General features: G+C 30.8%; 1 protein-coding gene across 1 annotated transcript in view; it reads right to left on the bottom strand.

Moving 5' to 3' along the window:
- Positions 1 to 3,589: 3,589 nt before the first annotated feature.
- Positions 3,590 to 18,791, bottom strand: part of LOC119609012 — a 62,470-nt gene continuing 47,268 nt past the window's right edge. Inside the window, exon 4 of the mRNA XM_037963677.1 lies at positions 3,590 to 3,810. Coding sequence (XP_037819605.1) covers positions 3,710 to 3,810 — 101 coding nt within the window. The 3' untranslated portion in view covers positions 3,590 to 3,709. The remainder of the gene's footprint in view (positions 3,811 to 18,791) is intronic.

The following is an 18,791-nucleotide window of genomic DNA, read 5'->3' as shown; positions in this document are numbered from 1 at the left end:
AATGTGACATTTTTGTTGATATCTTTTGTTTTCAATTTTCTAGTTTTAAATACACATGTAAATTGTTTATGTTTTTTTTAGGTTAAATGGTGTGAATAGAAAATTGTTTGAAATTATTGCAACCATTAAGACAACAAGGTTGAGGTGAAGTCTAAAAAAATGATTGACAACTGCAGTTTTGTTTTAAATGCACGAACAATATGTAATTTATAACTGACTCATTTACACTTAATTGACATTTAAAATTTGTAAAAATTACATAAAAATATGTTTACATGGCGTAAGTATCTACAATGCTGCATTTGATAAAAGGAATTTGCAAGAGAATACTACATCATATTCAATATCTCTTTGTCTTTTTACTTCAACTTGAGAATTTTGGTATAATAAAATGTAAACATTTCACTTACCTTTTTAATAAATTTAAGTGTTCTTTACCTGAAAAAATAATTTAAAATATACAGATAAACATGTAAGTACATTTATGGTCATAGATATAAAATTTAATTGTAAAATAAAACTAAAATAGAACTCAAATAGCACTAGAACAGAACAAGTACAGAACTAGAACATAACTAGAACAGAACTAAAACAGAACTAAAACAGAACTAAACAGCGCTAAAACAGAGCTAAAACAGAACTAGAACAGAACTAGAACAGAACTAGAACAGAACTAGAACAGAACTAGAACAGAACTGAACTAGAACTGAACTAGAACTGAACTAGAACTAGAACTGAACTAGAACTGAACTAGAACTGAACTAGAACTGAACTAGATCTGAACTAGAACTGAACTAGAAATGAACTAGAACTGAACTAGAAACGAACTAGAACAGAACTAGAACTGTAACAGAACTAGAGCAGAACTAGAACAGAACTAGAACAGAACTAGAACAGAATTAGAACAGAACTAGAACAGAACTAGAACAGAACTAGAACAGAACTACAACAGAACTAGAACTAGAACAGAACTAGAACAGAACTAGAACAGAACTAGAGCAGAACTAGAACAGAACTAGAACAGAACTAGAACAGAACTAGAACAGAACTAGAACAGAACTAGAACAGAACTATAATAGAACAAGAACAGAGCTAGAGCAGAACTAGAACAGAAGTACAACAGAACTAGAACAGAACTAGAACAGAACTAGAACAGAACTAGAACAGAACTAGAACAGAACTAGAACAGAACTAGAACAGAACTAGAACAGAACTAGAACAGAACTAGAACAGAACTAGAACAGAACTAGAACTGAACTAGAACTGAACTAGAACTGAACTAGAACTGAACTAGAACAGAACTAGAACAGAACTAGAATAGAACTAGAACTGAACTAATAGAACAAGAACAGAGCTAGAGCAGAACTAGAACAGAACTAGAACAGAAGTACAACAGAACTAGAACAGAACTAGAACATAACTAGAACAGAACTAGAACAGAACTAGAACAGAACTAGAACAGAACTAGACAGAACTAGAACAGAACTAGAACAGAACTAGAACAGAACTACAACAGAACTAGAACAGAACTAGAACAGAACTAGAACTGAACTAGAACTGAACTAGAACTGAACTAGAACAGAACTAGAACAGAACTAGAATAGAACAGAACAGAACTAGAACAGAACTAATAGAACAAGAACAGAGCTAGACAGAACTAGAACAGAACTAGAACAGAATAGAACAAAACTAGAACAGAACTAGAACAGAACTAGAACAGAACTAGAACAGAACTAGAACAGAACTAGAACAGAACTAGAACAGAACTAGAACAGAACTAGAACAGAACTAGAACAGAACTAGAACAGAACTAGAACAGAACTAGAAACAGAACTAGAACAGAACTAGAACAGAACTAGAACAGAACTAGAACAGAACTAGAACAGAACTAGAAGAACTAGAACAGAACTAGAACAGAACTAGAACAGAACTAGAACAGAACTAGAACAGAACTAGAACAGAACTAGAACAGAACTAGAAACAGAACTAGAACAGAACTAGAAACAGAACTAGAACAGAAAGAGAACAGAACTAGAACAGAACTAGAACAGAACTAGAACAGAACTAGAACAGAACTAGAACAGAACTAGAACAGAACTAGAACAGAACTAGAACAGAACTAGAACAGAACTAGAACAGAACTAGAACAGAACTAGAACAGAACTAGAACAGAACTAGAACAGAACTAGAACAGAACTAGAACAGAACTAGAACAGAACTAGAACAGAACTAGAACAGAACTAGAACAGAACTAGAACAGAACTAGAACAGAACTAGAACAGAACTAGAACAGAACTAAACAGAACTAGAACAGAACTAGAACAGAACTAGAACAGAACTAGAACAGAACTAGAACAGAACTAGAACAGAACTAGAACAGAACTAGAACAGAACTAGAAAGAACTAGAAAGAACTAGAACAGAACTAGAACAGAACTAGAACAGAACTAGAACAGAACTAGAACAGAACTAGAACAGAACTAGAACAGAACTAGAACAGAACTAGAACAGAACTAGAACAGAACTAGAACAGAACTAGAACAGAACTAGAACAGAACTAGAACAGAACTAGAACGAACTAGAACAGAACTAAACAGAACTAGAACAGAAAAAAAAAAAAGAAAGAACAAAAAAAAAAAAAAGAAAAAAAAAAAAAAAAAAAAAAAAAAAAAACAACAAAAAAAAAAAAGAAAGAAAAGAAAAAAAAAAAAACTAGAAAGAAAAGAAAAGAAAAAAAGAAAAGAAAAGAAAAAAGAAAAGAAATGAAAGAAGAACGAGTAAGAAAGTATAGTCGGGCTTGACCGACCATATGTTATGAATATTAAATGTGATTTATTTTTCATAATAAAGCATTTATCTTTAATATTCCCTTGTTCCGATACATTTAAGCAATTTATGGATGAAAAACTAATTTTCTGAAAGAGGCTTTATATGGGGGCTAGGGGCAAATATGGACCAAGCCCGATAACATTTTGTGAATATATTTATATTTACATAATATTTTATTGTGCTGTATATTTAACATAATTATGAGCTCAAAAATTTTGAATAATTTATCACTTTGGTTGACACTTGATTAATATTAAGGACAAATGAGAATAATATTGATGTTATGTAAGCATCATTCTAAATACCTACCTTTAATCTAATTATACAAATTATGCATTTATATTTATTTTTTTTTAATTATTTTTTTAATTACACAAAAATTTCAAAATAATTAATTATTTACAATAATTTACAAGCTAAAATTCATAAGAAAATGTACATACATATAATTAGAAAATAAATTACACTAAAGATAAACAATTAAAGGTGAAATTAAAAATATATATTTGCTATTTTACAATCAAAATAAAGATAATTATTTTATGCACAAGTTTTTTATTTTAAAATATTTTATTTAAATAAATGATTATTATATTTTTACTTCTAAATATTGTATGTCTTTTTAATACAATACACAAATACTAAAACTATGACTGGTTTTTGCATTTGCAATAAGTCTCAGCGACTGTCGCCTATTTTGCCTCCTCATACCTCCTGTCTTCAGAAGCAGCCGTCTTTAGTTGCTGTTTGGCTTTTGGCTGCTTTTATGAGAATTTCATACCGATCAATTGATCGATTGTTTTGCTTTATGGTTGTTGTTGTTGTTGCTACTGCTGTTGTTTGTTGTTTTTGTGGTTCTTATTGTTGGTTTTAATTTAAAACTAAAACGTAAATCGTTGTAAATACGGAAAATTATAATAGTTAAATTCAGCATATGATGTGGGTCCATTCGATCGATAAGCCGATGTAAAATATGATGTTCCTAAATATGAAATTGTAAATAAAAAAATATAAATAAATAATTTTACTTTCATTTATTGCAAACACGTGACTCAAAGCACTTCACGATTAAGTGCTAAGAGGTTTAGTAGTATCAGTTTTTTAAGCATTCTTGTGTGTGTTAGTTACAGTGGGCATTTAAGCTTATTTGTTACCAGTAATTACGGAAATGCAAATTAGTAATGAATAAAGTTAACAGGTGTATTGTAACAGATTAATTTGCATACTTAAATAATATTCATCTTCATGCATATTTAATACTATAATTAACTCGTTAACAGCTAATCGATTTTTTGTATAACTTTCTAGAGATATCCCATAGTACTGAACCAGAACTAAACTAGAACTGAACTAGAACTGAACTAGAACTGAACTAGAACTGAACTAGAACTGAACTAGAACTGAACTAGAACTGAACTAGAACTGAACTAGAACTGAACTAGAACTGAACTAGAACTGAACTAGAACTGAACTCGAACTGAACTAGAACTGAACTAGAACTGAACTAGAACTGAACTAGAACTGAACTAGAACTGAACTAGAACTGAACTAGAACTGAACTAGAACTGAACTAGAACTGAACTAGAACTGAACTAGAACTGAACTAGAACTGAACTAGAACTGAACTAGAACTGAACTAGAACTGAACTAGAACTGAACTAGAACTGAACTAGAACTGAACTAGAACTGAACTAGAACTGAACTGGAACTGAACTAGAACTGAACTAGAACTGAACTAGAACTGAACTAGAACTGAACTAGAACTGAACTAGAACTGAACTAGAACTGAACTAGAACTGAACTAGAACTGAACTAGAACTGAACTAGAACTGAACTAGAACTGAACTAGAACTGAACTAGAACTGAACTAGAACTGAACTAGAACTGAACTAGAACTGAACTAGAACTGAACTAGAACTGAACTAGAACTGAACTAGAACTGAACTAGAACTGAACTAGAACTGAACTAGAACTGAACTAGAACTGAACTAGAACTGAACTAGAACTAAACTAGAACTAAACTAGAACTGAACTAGAACTGAACTAGAACTGAACTAGAACTGAACTAGAACTGAACTAGAACTGACCTAGAACTGAACTAGAACTGAACTAGAACTGAACTAGAACTGAACTAGAAATGAACTAGAACTGAACTAGAACTAGAACTGAACTAGAACTGAACTAGAACTGAACTAGAACTGAACTAGAACTGAACTAGAACTGAACTAGAACTGAACTAGAACTGAACTAGAACTAAACTAGAACTAAACTAGAACTGAACTAGAACTGAACTAGAACTGAACTAGAACTGAACTAGAACTGAACTAGAACTGAACTAGAACTGAACTAGAACTGAACTAGAACTGAACTAGAACTGAACTAGAACTGAACTAGAACTGAACTAGAACTGAACTAGAACTGAACTAGAACTGAACTAGAACTGAACTAGAACTGAACTAGAACTGAACTAGAACTGAACTAGAACTGAACTAGAACTGAACTAGAACTGAACTAGAACTGAACTAGAACTGAACTAGAACTGAACTAGAACTGAACAAGAACTGAACTAGAACTGAACTAGAACCGAACTAGAACTGAACTAGAACCGAACTAGAACTGAACTAGAACTGAACTAGAACTGAACTAGAACTGAACTAGAACTGAACTAGAACTGAACTAGAACTGAACTAGAACTGAACTAGAACTGAACTAGAACTGAACTAGAACTGAACTAGAACTGAACTAGAACTGAACTAGGACTGAACTAGGACTGAACTAGAACTAGAACTGAACTAGAACTGAACTAGAACTGAACTAGAACTGAACTAGAACTAGAACTGAACTAGAACTGAACTAGAACTGAACTAGAACTGAACTAGAACTGAACTAGAACTGAACTAGAACTGAACTAGAACTGAACTAGAACTGAACTAGAACTGAACTAGAACTGAACTAGAACTAGAACTGAACTAGAACTGAACTAGAATTGAACTAGAACTGAACTTGAACTGAACTAAAACTGAAATAGAACTAAACTAAAATAGAACAGAAGTAAAACTGAATTAAAATTTAAGTAACATTATCATTGAGTTTCCGAATCTCTGTTCCCATAAAAACCTCCAGTTCCCTTAAGGGTTAAATGCATTTAGTAATTTTTAATTTATACGTTACGTTTTACATCATTTTATTTGAACTTTTAAAATACATGTAAAATATCGCATGTTGTTACAAGTTTTAAAACAAACGTTACCATTCACTACAGCATCTGTTTTAGTTAATAAATATTTATAAATATTTACACGTAACTATTTATGAATATTTAAATTGATATCTAAGCCATAACATTCAAAGATACTGTTTTTTTTAGATTTACTAGTAATTGTTAAGATGAGGGGGCGTGTTAGTTAGTTATAAGTTGTAGCTATGTAAATGTTTTTATTTAAAACCTATTTACTTAATTCCTTACATATAAAGTGATTTTTATTATTGGTTTTATTTATAAATATTGTTTTTTTTAGCTTTCCAACAGATGTTAAATATTTCATTGGTTATAAATAACGTCAACGTTATTTAATGACGCTTCGTCGCCAGAAGACGGTAGCAGAGAACTTAGCAACAGACAACAGTCTGTCTGATCGATCGAATTGGAAGTAGATGAACGAAAACAAACAACTTGTTGCATTGTGTTTTTTACAGTTGTAAATTTTAAACAAATTGTTTTAAATTAACTGGTTTTTTTGTTTTAATTTCTGGTAAGACAATATTTTGTGTATGTGTGTTTGAATGTATTTACATACATATTGAATTGTTGAAGTATTTGCATTTTGAGGTAAAGTTAAATTTGTTAAGTTATAGGTAACATAATTCTGAACAGAAATAGGTACCACATAGAGCAAGTGATCATATTTGATCCCCTTTAGAGCTTACGATTTTTATTGGTGTTTCTATAACTTTCGTGAGTAATACAAGATCTGTTATTTCTTGAGGTGTGTCATGATATTGGGCAGGGCGTTTACAATTCGTGTTTGCCTATTTAAATTTTGTAATCTATTTAAAAGCTTAAGAAGATACACGTACATACATATCGTCAATTACTAAACGTTTTATTATCGCTGTATGCTAGAGATCAAATATACATATTGTTCAACAGTTAGCGATTACTTTAGTTATCTTTGGTCTATGCTCGAACTAAATGTGGGTCAAATTATCTTTAATCGATTCTTAAAATAAGATTAAGGCAAACAAATATGAGAAAAGTCCAACAAAGTAAAGTGTGCCTTTAAAATGTGTTGATATTTATGGCCCACAAAGTATGAATGACTTTAAATGCCAATATTTAATTTACATAAATTATTATGAAAAATGTTTTAATTATAATATATTTAAAGTTTAACTAGAGTTATTGAATATTTAAGAAAAATTAAATAACTTCACGATATCAAAAACAATTTAAAACTTTTAGCTTATAAAATACAAAAGCACTGAAGGTCTGACTCTAAGTAAGCACTTTGTAATACTAATAGTAATTAATAAGTAGATCACTGATGACCTACATGTTTTTATGCTTTTAATTACAAGAGTTTCACTTACTTACATAGGCTTCAAGTTAAAATGTCAACTACCAAAGTAATTAGTAAGACTTTGAAATTATTTCTTCAATTTTAAAGTAAAAGTTAATGCGTTTATTGTTAAATATTAATTAACAATGTCACCAAATCATCAACCAAAACCAAACAATTAACACTGACAAAGTAGATCATGGAGTGTGTAGTCGATTACACAGTCATGCTACGTTGCTCAAGACCAACTAATAATATGATGATTAATTTGTCAGACTTTGCGTATGTTATAACAATGTTTAGTTATTAATTAAATAAAAATGTTAGTAATTTAAAATAAATATGAAGGTAAGAAAAATGTTCACTACCAAGTAACGTATTACTATTAATAATCTAGTAACTTTTCAATAACTGATTATTTTATGAATTACTTAGAAGTAGTTTAGTAATTATAAGATTATTATTATATTTTGAAATATTTTATTAAATAACAACTTCGGGAAGGTTCCCAAAAGAAATTTTATCCTTTAAAAATCGACAAAAAGTTTAAAGAGAAAGATTGGAACATTTTTAAGAACTAATAGTAAACATAGAAAAACTAACCTAAATAAAGAGAGACCACATTAGTTAAAGCAGCTTTTATAAGTCTGAGATAATGAGCGGATATAGAGAAAGATGTTGTTAAAAAATGCGTACTTACTTTAGAATGAGCAATCAATGAAAAGATACAATTAAATTTCCTGCACAAGGGATTACAATTTGATATTGGAGGCCTTATATCCTAAGGCTACCAAGGATGTTATGCATTTAATAAAGACATAAGCAAACTATCCCTAAAACTGATGTAGGAGTTTTTAAGAGAGATATGCGATCAGATGACTCAATACCCGAATGGGCTAACCAACCAAAATGGTTATATGCTTGTGGTCAATATTGGTTATATATTTATATTCATTTTGGTATATATTTATCAAGCAAACCATTGACGATCAGTTAAGATCACTGCTAGAACTTATTGTCATATTTTGTATCCTAACTTGGTTCTTAAAAATATATCGATATATACATATAGTGCTGGACTTAACTGGATGATCCAACGAGATCACAAACAGGACTTTGGCGATTATATGGTTCGAAAGAATATTTGCTGGTATGATGGGTATAAAGAGATGGAACCCAAAAGTCTATTAACTAATCTATAGAGTAGTCTATGGACTAGTCTATTGACTAATACATCCGCTAGTATAATACATAGTACTGCATAGTCTATTGACTAGTTTGTTGATTAGTCTATGGACTATTGACTTTTTCTATTTATAAAAAGTCGTCTTTTTGCGTTTTATAAAAAGACGACTTTTTCAACTTTTGTATTTCATGAAAAGTCGACTTTCTAACCTTTTTTAATATCTTGTTTTTCCGACTCGACGTCTTTCGACTTTTTCCAAAAGGAATTTATCCAAAATCGATTCCTCGACTTTTTTCTTACAAGATAGTCGACTTAACGACTTTGTTAGGACAAAAAATTCGACTTTGACTTTTCGACTTTTTCAAACAAAAAGTCGATTCTTTGATTATTTTAAAGTCGATTTATGGAACCCTAGGACTGGGCATTTGTCTAGTCTATTGAATAGTCTTTTAATTAATATATTGACAAGTTCATGTACTAGTCTATTATACTACTCTCTAGTATATTGACTAGTCTATTGACTGTACAGTCTGTATACTACTCTATACTCTAGTATATTGCTTAGTTTATTGAATAATCTTTTGAAAAGTCTTTCGCCTAGCCTATTGTACTACTCTATTCTCTAGTCCATTGACTAGTTTGCTGAATAGTATATTGACTAGTGTTTAAGTCTTTTGAAGAAGTAATGTATTGGCTAGTCTATTGGCTTAAAGTCTATTAACTATTTAGTCTATTGACTAATCTACGAGTTAGTTTGTGTACTATTCTATATTCCATTATATTGAATAATTTCTTAACTAGTCTATTGACTAGTCAGTGGAGTAGCATATATAGACTAGTCTACTTACTAGTCTTTTTACTGGTACATCGATTAGTTGACGAAGTAGTCTTTGGATTAGTCAATTATCTAATCCTTATACTCTATGGACTAGTCTATAGGCTATTCTATAGCCAAGTACTACTCTATTGTACAATAAACTATGTATATATGTATGTGTATTGTTGACTAGTTTATTTCTATATACTAGTCTTTTGAATAGTCTATTGACTAGTCTATGGAGATATCTACTGACTCTATACACTCTATACACTGGTCTATTGTCTAATGTATAATCTAGTCTATTGACTTATCTATGGAATAGTCTATGTACTACTTTATTCTCTAGTCTAGTTTGTTGACTAGTATGTAAACTGCTCTATTGAGTAGTATGTAGCACAGTCTATTTACTAGTATATTAGTTAGTCTATAGACCAGTCTATGGACAATAGAATCTAACTACCATTAGGATCATACCATGAGGCCGTTTTACAATTTGAAAATTTTCATCATCATCATTATTACCATTAAATCATCAGCATCATTACCAACGTAAATAAGATTTAAGGGCAAAATTCTCAATCCAAGTGCTCTTAAATTTAAATGGAGTATTAAACATTCAAATATCTAAGAAATTAGTCATGTACTCCACTTACTTAATTTGTATTCTAATTTAAGCTTGTTAGCCAAACTTTAAAAATATTCAAATCGATTAGTCATTTTCGAAACTAAATTAAAACGACGATTATCTTGAAAAATGTTGCCAAAGAAATAAGTTTAGTTTGAATTTGTTAACAAATTGTCACACTTTATGTTAAACATCAATCAATACAATAATGTAAAGCATTGATCTGCTGTCACAGACAACAGGGGCCGAGAGCAACTATTTGAGTAAAGTTAAAAATGAACAATACATACGAATAGAATAAAATATGTCAAAACTGTATATAGCTTTGTATCATTTGTTAAGTTCGACATGTTCTCTTTGTGTTGACCTCTGATTTCAATAAAAGTGCCTCCATTTTAAACACCCATAAACTTGCTATTTACTTTTACAGGGATTTATGTCCAGACATTATATGTGTATTTTATGTTAAAAATTTCACGAAGGTTAAACACGTTGGAGGCAACATTTTAAAGTAACATAATCTATCTGACGAATGCCACATTGATGGACGTCTGTCTGACAGTTAAAACAAGAGTCAACTCTTGTTGTATAAATTGACTAAATGAACGATTGGCTGGTTACAATGATGACTGGACACATGGCTAAATGGAGGTTGGTAGTGGGTGGTGAGGATATTGACTGCTTTGCAATTGTTTTCCATTGTAATTGTAGTAAACAAATTCTTTATTTTTATTGTGTTATTGGTACTTACTGTCTGACAGACAAACAAACTGCTCTTTAAGTTTAACTCAATGGTTTATTATTTGCTGCTTAGGTGTCTGTCTTCAATTTTTTGATTTAAATTGTGGGCAATTTTCCAATTTGTTATTTAAACATAGAAATTGCAGTGATTTGAAAGAGTAGCAAGATTTATTGAATGAAATATTGTTTTAGCAAAATCATAGAAACATTATTTTAAACTTGAAGCCTTTAACCAGTAAATGTTTATTTTTAGCTAGGCGTGCTAGAGACCATTTGTTAAAATCGTTGGTTTTATTTAAACAACTATAGTAAATCGTTCATTGAAGAAAGGTTAGTTATGGTACTTTTTTATACTTTTTGGCACAATTGTCACTTTATTAGTTACAAATTTTGATAGTTGGTTTTTTTCAATTAAGCTTTTATGAGCTGCATTAAATATTTGATTTATTTTATGTCCTTATACATTAAAATTGCTATGACTGTTAAATGAATGACGGAATATTAGTTTTTTTTTTAATGAGCCAAGTTTTGTATGGATTTGAGAGTTCCATGAGTCTCAAATCAGGTGTTTAAAATCAACTATTTTTTATTAACATTTGTATTTATTTAAATTTTATTTTGTATGCAAACGTGTGCACTTGGTTTACAAAACAAAAAAAAACCGTCTATGGGGGTGACGCCCTAGCGCTTTCTGAATTTATTAAAGAGATTAATAAAGTTTGACCTAGTGACTAAATGAAACAGTTTTTAAGTGACAGAATTATAATAATAATATAAATGAATAAACTCGTTTCAAAACCGGGTACAAAATAAAATTTTTCTAATAAATTTATGACTAGTTCATTGGTTATTCTACTGTTTAGTTTCTGAAATAGTCTAAGACAAATCTATTAATATATGAACTAGTCTTGTTGGCTAGTTATGAATCAGATAACTGGTGATTCCATCAAGCAATCTTCGACTATTAAATGTTCTAGTCTACAGAGTAGTTTATGGATCAGTCAATTGACTAGTGTATGCTAGTCTATGGACCAGCTTGTTTACAAGCCAACTGAATAGGTTTATGCCTACTCTATTGAAAGTTTATGGACAATCTATTAACACGTACAGCGACCAGGTAGGAGGAGGGGAAAAGAACAACGCAAAGGACGAGGCGCGAAACGGGAGAGAAAAGAGGTGGGAGGAAGGACGAACGAACGATACGAACGAACGAACGAACGAACGAACGAACGAACGAACGAACGAACGAACGAACGAACGAACGAACGAAGAACGAACGAACGAACGAACGAACGAACGAACGAAAACGAACGAACGAACGAACGAACGAACGAAAAACGAACGAACGAACGAACGAACGAACGAAAACGAACGAACGAACGAACGACGAACGAACGAACGAACGAACGAACGAACGAACGAACGAACGAACGAACGAACGAACGAACGAACGAACGAACGAACGAAACGAACGAACGAACGAAGAACGAACGAACGAACGAACGAAACGAAACGAACGAACGAACGAACGAACGAACGAACGAACGAAAGAACGAACGAACGAACGAAAACGAACGAACGAACGAACGAACGAACGAAACGAACGAACGAAACGAACGAACGAACGAACGAAACGAACGAACGAACGAACGAACTAACGAACGAACGAACGAACGAACGAACGAACGAACGAACGAAACGAAAAGAACGAACGAAACGAACGAACGAACGAACGAACGAACGAACGAACGAACGAACGACTAACGAACTAACTAACTAACTAACTGAACTACTAACTAACTAACTAAGAACTAACTAATAACTAACTAACTAACTAACTAACTAACGAACAACTAACTAACTAACTAACTAAACTAACTAACTAACTAACTAACTAAACTAACTAACTAACTAACTAACTAATAACTAACTAATTAACTAACTAACTAATATGAAAATATTTCTTCGTTAATTTGTTGTTTTAAAAGAATTTTTAAATTAAGTAATTATATACCGTTTAATTACCCATAACAATTTATAACTTACCTATACAAAAGTGCTTTTTTACAAAAAATTTGAAAGTGTTTTAGGTTTTGTCTTAAAACAAAGTTTGTGTCTTAAATCTTTTGTTTTCTTAACACCACTAGGAAGTATTAGACAAACACATATCAGAAAACAAAAACTAAAACTAAAATTTATATAAAGAAACAACAATAAATTTTAATAAAACCACACTTTACAATTTTAATTAAATTGTTAAATAGAAAAAAAAAACAATGTATGTAAACATACATTGTTTTTTAATGTTTCGCCTTTAACAAATCCCAAAAAGAAAAAATTATTTCATACTTAAAACTCCCTATAGTTGAAAAATCTTTGTAAATTCATGTAAAATGCCGGTGGAAAAAGTATTTAGTTTAGTAAGAGTAACAAATACTCCTTTTTCTTGTTAATATTTCAAGTAACTTTTTCTAAATTTCAGCTCAGCTGTTAGTTTTAAAACTTATGAACAACACAAATGTATATTATTTGTACTAAACAAAAAAAAAAAAAAAACAACAAACCTCGAGATTAATGACCCAAAAACTTTTGAATGAGCAGCCTGAGCGCACTTGTATAAGACTAAAAATACCTTTAAACAAAATAAAAATTTGCAAAAAAAGAAATATTATACATAAAATGTAACTAAATTTAAATTCACTTTTATTTTCGTTGATTTTATTTTTCTTTTTCAACAAAACCATTTTATTTTCTTGATTTCAATTGCCTGAGCACCAAAAAGGTGCAGAAGTATTATTTTTTATGCAGTATTTTAAGATGTTGTTAATACATGTTTTTCTGCGGCTACGTTTTTATTTTATTTATTTTTCAACTGAAACTCAACTCCCACTATTAATTTATGCACATGTGTTTTTTTTTTAGTTTCCAAAGTTTTTTTCCAACAATTTAAAATACATATTAAAATAAAATAAATATTTCTATTTGTTTAAATCGGAAAACATATTTCTAAAGTTTCAGCCTAAAAACAAATATCATGTCCAATTTATATAAAATATTTGTTTAGTTTTTTTTTGCTATAAACAAAGGTGGAATGTTTACAGGCTTTAAAAATGCAAATAAAGTTATTAATAAGAAATCTTTGGGCATATGTTTTTTTTTTAATTTCTGCAATTTAAATTTAAAAAAGAATAATTTTCTCTCTAATTTAAGGTAGAATTTATAGACATCTCTTTTTATACCCTCCACCTTCATGAGAAGGGTATATCCACAGCGGAAACTTCCAGCGCGTCTACTATTAGTTTTCGCAAATTTTGAAAACAACATGTCCAGGGTAAAAAGTAAGTACATACTTACATAATATATTATTTGTAAGTAATTACTAGACTCCTTCTAAGTAATGCAAACAGTCATTGAAAAGTAAGTTGTTGAGTAGGTACAAGTCATTACACTGTTTTTGCTGGGTAAGTTTGTTATTCAGTTCATAATATCCAAAATTAAATTTTTGGACCTTAGAAGGTGCATATACAATTTGTAACTCCTAATAGGTATCGAAGACGGTTTAGCAATGTCCGACTGTCCGTCTACGCAAACCACCTTTTTTAGTTAAGTTTGTTTTCAAATTCCGTCTGTCTGTCCATCTGTCTGTATGTTTGTGAACCACCCTTGGTGAAATGTCCATCTTAGTGTTATTATAATATTCCGGGGAAAATTAGGTGCTACCAATTCCTCTAGTCTGCCGGGACTATAAACTGATGATGATCAAATGTATCCCCGATCATTCTTTGGAATGATTTGAAATGAGATCTAACCAGAGCACCATATAATCTGGCACTACAGGTGTCCAATTGCCCGCAAGACTTGTACTGGCTGGTCGGTTGGTTGAGATTCCTTCGGGTTTAAACCCAAATTCGCCTTTAGAGAATGTTGGTTTAAGGACTGATATATCCAAATGACATATGTATATGTCTGGATTCTCTCTCTGGTGCTGTTGCCATCTCAACAGATGTCACTGGGTTATGTGACAGAGCAACTTATGCTGGATTCCTGAACCCATTGAGTATCTCTTACTCTTTGCGTAGAAGGTCGCCAGAAAGAGTTGTGGAATTTTCAGGTCGACACTCAATAGTTGCCTGTCGTAGACCGTCCTTTATGATCTGAGAATGGAATTGATGTAAGTTGGTGAACGATCGGAAAAGACTCCTCTGCCCAACAGGAGATTAGTACTGATGTAGTAGACATTTTATTTCAGGGCAGTTTTCGGTGCTGTTGCCATCTCAACAGGATGCATATTGTTTCATGCTACCCGACTTATGGTTGAGGCCTTCTACTCAACTTGTCGGGGCAATTATTGGGTTCGAATTGACTTTGGAAATTCCTACATTCTTTGTTACATTATCTGACATACAGAGGGATTCTGATTTATTGGCTGGGTATTTCGGATTACCAAATACATCTCTAGGTGCTGTTGTAGAATCAACAGAGCCTTCTCAGTAGTGTGGTTGCACTGGCTTTAATAGGTTAAGGAATGCACTGGAATGGGTCATAAGTTGATGGGGATTGCATTTTAAATAATGCAATCTTTCATGACAACAAAAGGGTGTTCACATTCCGTACAAAATTTGCTGATTTTAGCTTTAATACTTTCCACATATACGAAGTTTGTATTTAATTCATATGGGAGAGACCACGCCCCCATAATTAGACAATTTGTTTAGACAACTATTTCCAAGGATGTCACAGTTGTTCTTGCAACATTTAAGCGCTCTAGCTTTTATAGTTTCTCAGATAAATGAATTTCATTATTATCTTTATATGGAAGCTATCACGCCCACTATTTCTAGTCCTCCCATATTTGTTTTAAATATTCATATTGGTACCAAAATGGCTCCAACGCCCACTATAGCTAGTCTACCCATTTGTACTAATATTAGTCGTAATATAAACACTTTAGTTTTTATAGTTTTCCAGATATAATAATTTCGGTATTAACTTATTTTGGGAGGTACCATGCCCATTATTTCTTGTCCGCCCATGTTCATATTGACACAACAGTTTATCGTACAAAGTTTGGAAAGTCTAGCTGTTTTAGTTTTCCAAGGCGTGTGACATACCCACTATTGCTAGTTCGTTTCTTTTAGTGTACCTATAACTACTATCCACACTATTATTAGATTGCAAAAGTGTTGAACTAAGTAATGCAGCAATGGTCAGCTTAGTCATTACCAATAATTTCAAATTATTGACTCCTAAGGAAATTTTTTATTACTTATAATTTCTTCATATTTTCTATTTAGATTGTATATAATTGAACTAAAATAACTACAATGATTTTTTTTCTTGATTTTTTTTAATAATATACATAATACTGTGGTGCAAACATTTCCCTCATTAGAAGTTTAAATACAATGATTTTAATAATACAATTTATTTTGTTTTAGTACACCAACTACAACAAAAAATAAAGTAAATCAAAATTGTAACAAATATTACAAATTTTCTCATTTATTATTCAATCTTTTGGCAAGATGAAAATATTTAGAAAAAAATCAGACGAATGTGGAAAACCCAGCAGAACTGGGTGAATTTCATTACCAGAATAACAAAGGTGGAAGTGAATAGATATTTCATTGATAAACTGAACTAATCTTTTAAAATACTAAATTTAACCTTAAACAGATTACAGTCTGGTTTACTTAGTAGCAATTCGTTACATCATAGATTACCTGTGTTATGTAAAGTAAACAAACGACTTCTGTTTTTGACACTACAAAGGTTAATAAACTAAAACTACTTAAGAACCCTAAAATGACAAAAGACTATGATTTCGAATGAAAATAATAAATCTTTAAACTAATTACAGCTTTGACTAATTAGAAACACTAAAGTGACAATTATCTACATCATAGATTACCAGTGTTTTGTAAAGTAATCAAAGGAATTATTGTTGGAAAATAGAACAAAACCACTTAGGACTGAAAAGGATTACGATTGGAATATGAAAGTAAAATTTATATTAATTACATTATAATCTACTACAGACACTAAATTGACAATTGGCTACATTATAGATTACCTGTGTTATGTAAAGTAATCAATCGACTTTTCTTTTTGAAACTACAAAGGTTTATAACAAATGACTATAATTTAGAGGATGAAATGTAAACAAAAACTTAAAACTGATTACTATATAAACTACTGAGAGACTCTAAAGTGACAATTGGGTACATCATAGATTACCAGCGTTATGTGAAATAACCGATCTTCTCTTCTTGGCGCTACAAAGGTTAATAAACAATACAACTTGTGGACACTAAAGTGACAAATGATAAATTGGTAAAAAAAAACTTTGAACTGATTACACTCTAGACTACCAATTGACACTAAAGTGACAATTGGCTACATTCCCAAATTAATAGTGGTATTTAAAGTAGTCATTTTACTTTTTTTCTCAGTACAAAGATAAACGAACCAAAATTACTTTGACACAATACAGTAGCAAATGCTACCATTCTAGATTACCAGTGATATATGAAGTAATCAATTACCTTTCCTTTTTTTTGCCAAACAAAGGTAAATAGACCCAAAATACTCCTAACAAAACTAATAAAAAATTTGTGAAAATGTCTATATAAAAAGGCTATCTTGACTACTCTTAAAACTACCGGAAAACAAAATATCCCAAAGGCTTTTTGTCAATTTGTATGATCACGTTTATTTCATTTCATTTATTTTTCATGTACGAAGCGACAAGTGCTTTCAAATTGTTCACAAAAAAAATATGAATACTGGTCACTCATTCAGACAAAGAAAAACATATAATAACTTCAAAATATATACCCACTGAGTCAAATCAAACATTGACTGTACTTTTTTTTTTGAGAAAATTTTATTCCAGATTATTTATATTTTTCTTGGATTCAATTCATTTGTCCATGTTTAACCATTTAAATCAGAGTAACTACGTGAGTGAACACTAGTTATTGTAGTTGCACTAGTGGTGGGTTATTTTGTCGAAATTGTAATGGGTCTCGTTTGTTTATTTTATTTGTTCGCTCCTTGTTCTGTCCCATGTCTGACCGACTGTTCATGTTTCAGTTTTTCATCATGTAGTAATTTTTTATATATTTATAAATTTTTTTGCATATCGATCAACATGATTTTGTCATTTGTTTTAATGTTTTTTCCTAGTACAGGCTTCTTTTGTCTCTCATGTTTGTTCAGTTAAGCAATAAAACGTATTACTATCAAAAATTGTAGCAAATTACATATAAATATTTAAATAAATTCATCTCAGTATAAACAAATACTTCTCTACATTTGCTACATAATAAATAAGTAATGATTAGCGTTAAAAATGTAAATGTAATTTAAGTAGGTACCAAATCCAACTGGACAACTGGACAACAAGTATTTGTTACATTATTTTTTTCATTTTTCATGTTTTTGTTATTTTTTTTTTCTGAAGTTTAAGTTGTCGTTTGTTTTTTTCTTTATAAATGGATGATAATCATTCATTTATTATGTTGTGATGGAAAACTAGGTTTGGTAGTAAATTTTGTATAATTTTATATGCAAACGTAAGGTATAAACAATTTACTAATTTTAGTTTAGTGTTTCTTAAGAGATAGTTATATACAGTTTAAAACTGTATATATAATGAATTTGATTCTTGAAAATTTTTCCAAATCTATGATTACTGCAGGCCTTAAGAATTTTATGAACAAAGAAAATGATGTGCTTGCTGCAGAACCCATCTGAAGTATTTCAATCTGACAATAAGAACATATTTATATTGATTCTAGCCTTCTTATGAAGACTCTATTACGAAATCAGTCAAAATACACTGCAGTACTTATTACTACATACTACTACTAATGACTAGGTTAGGTATCCAATTTCATCGAACTCAGGAAGTGAGTTCTGAGTCGATTGGCATGCAAAGTTGTAATCTGTTGCAAATATTTCAAATAGTACAACTTCTTTGGTTTAAAGAACGAAATTATTTTCCGGTCGATTCTGTCATAAACAAATC

This window comes from Lucilia sericata, unplaced genomic scaffold, assembly GCF_015586225.1.
Source record: "Lucilia sericata isolate MDLA Ls3-8-SP2 unplaced genomic scaffold, ASM1558622v1 Contig000913F_arrow, whole genome shotgun sequence".
NCBI classification, from domain to species: Eukaryota; Metazoa; Arthropoda; class Insecta; order Diptera; family Calliphoridae; genus Lucilia; species Lucilia sericata.
Note: the sequence above shows the minus strand (reverse complement) of the source record. Positions and strands in the feature narration are given on the sequence as shown.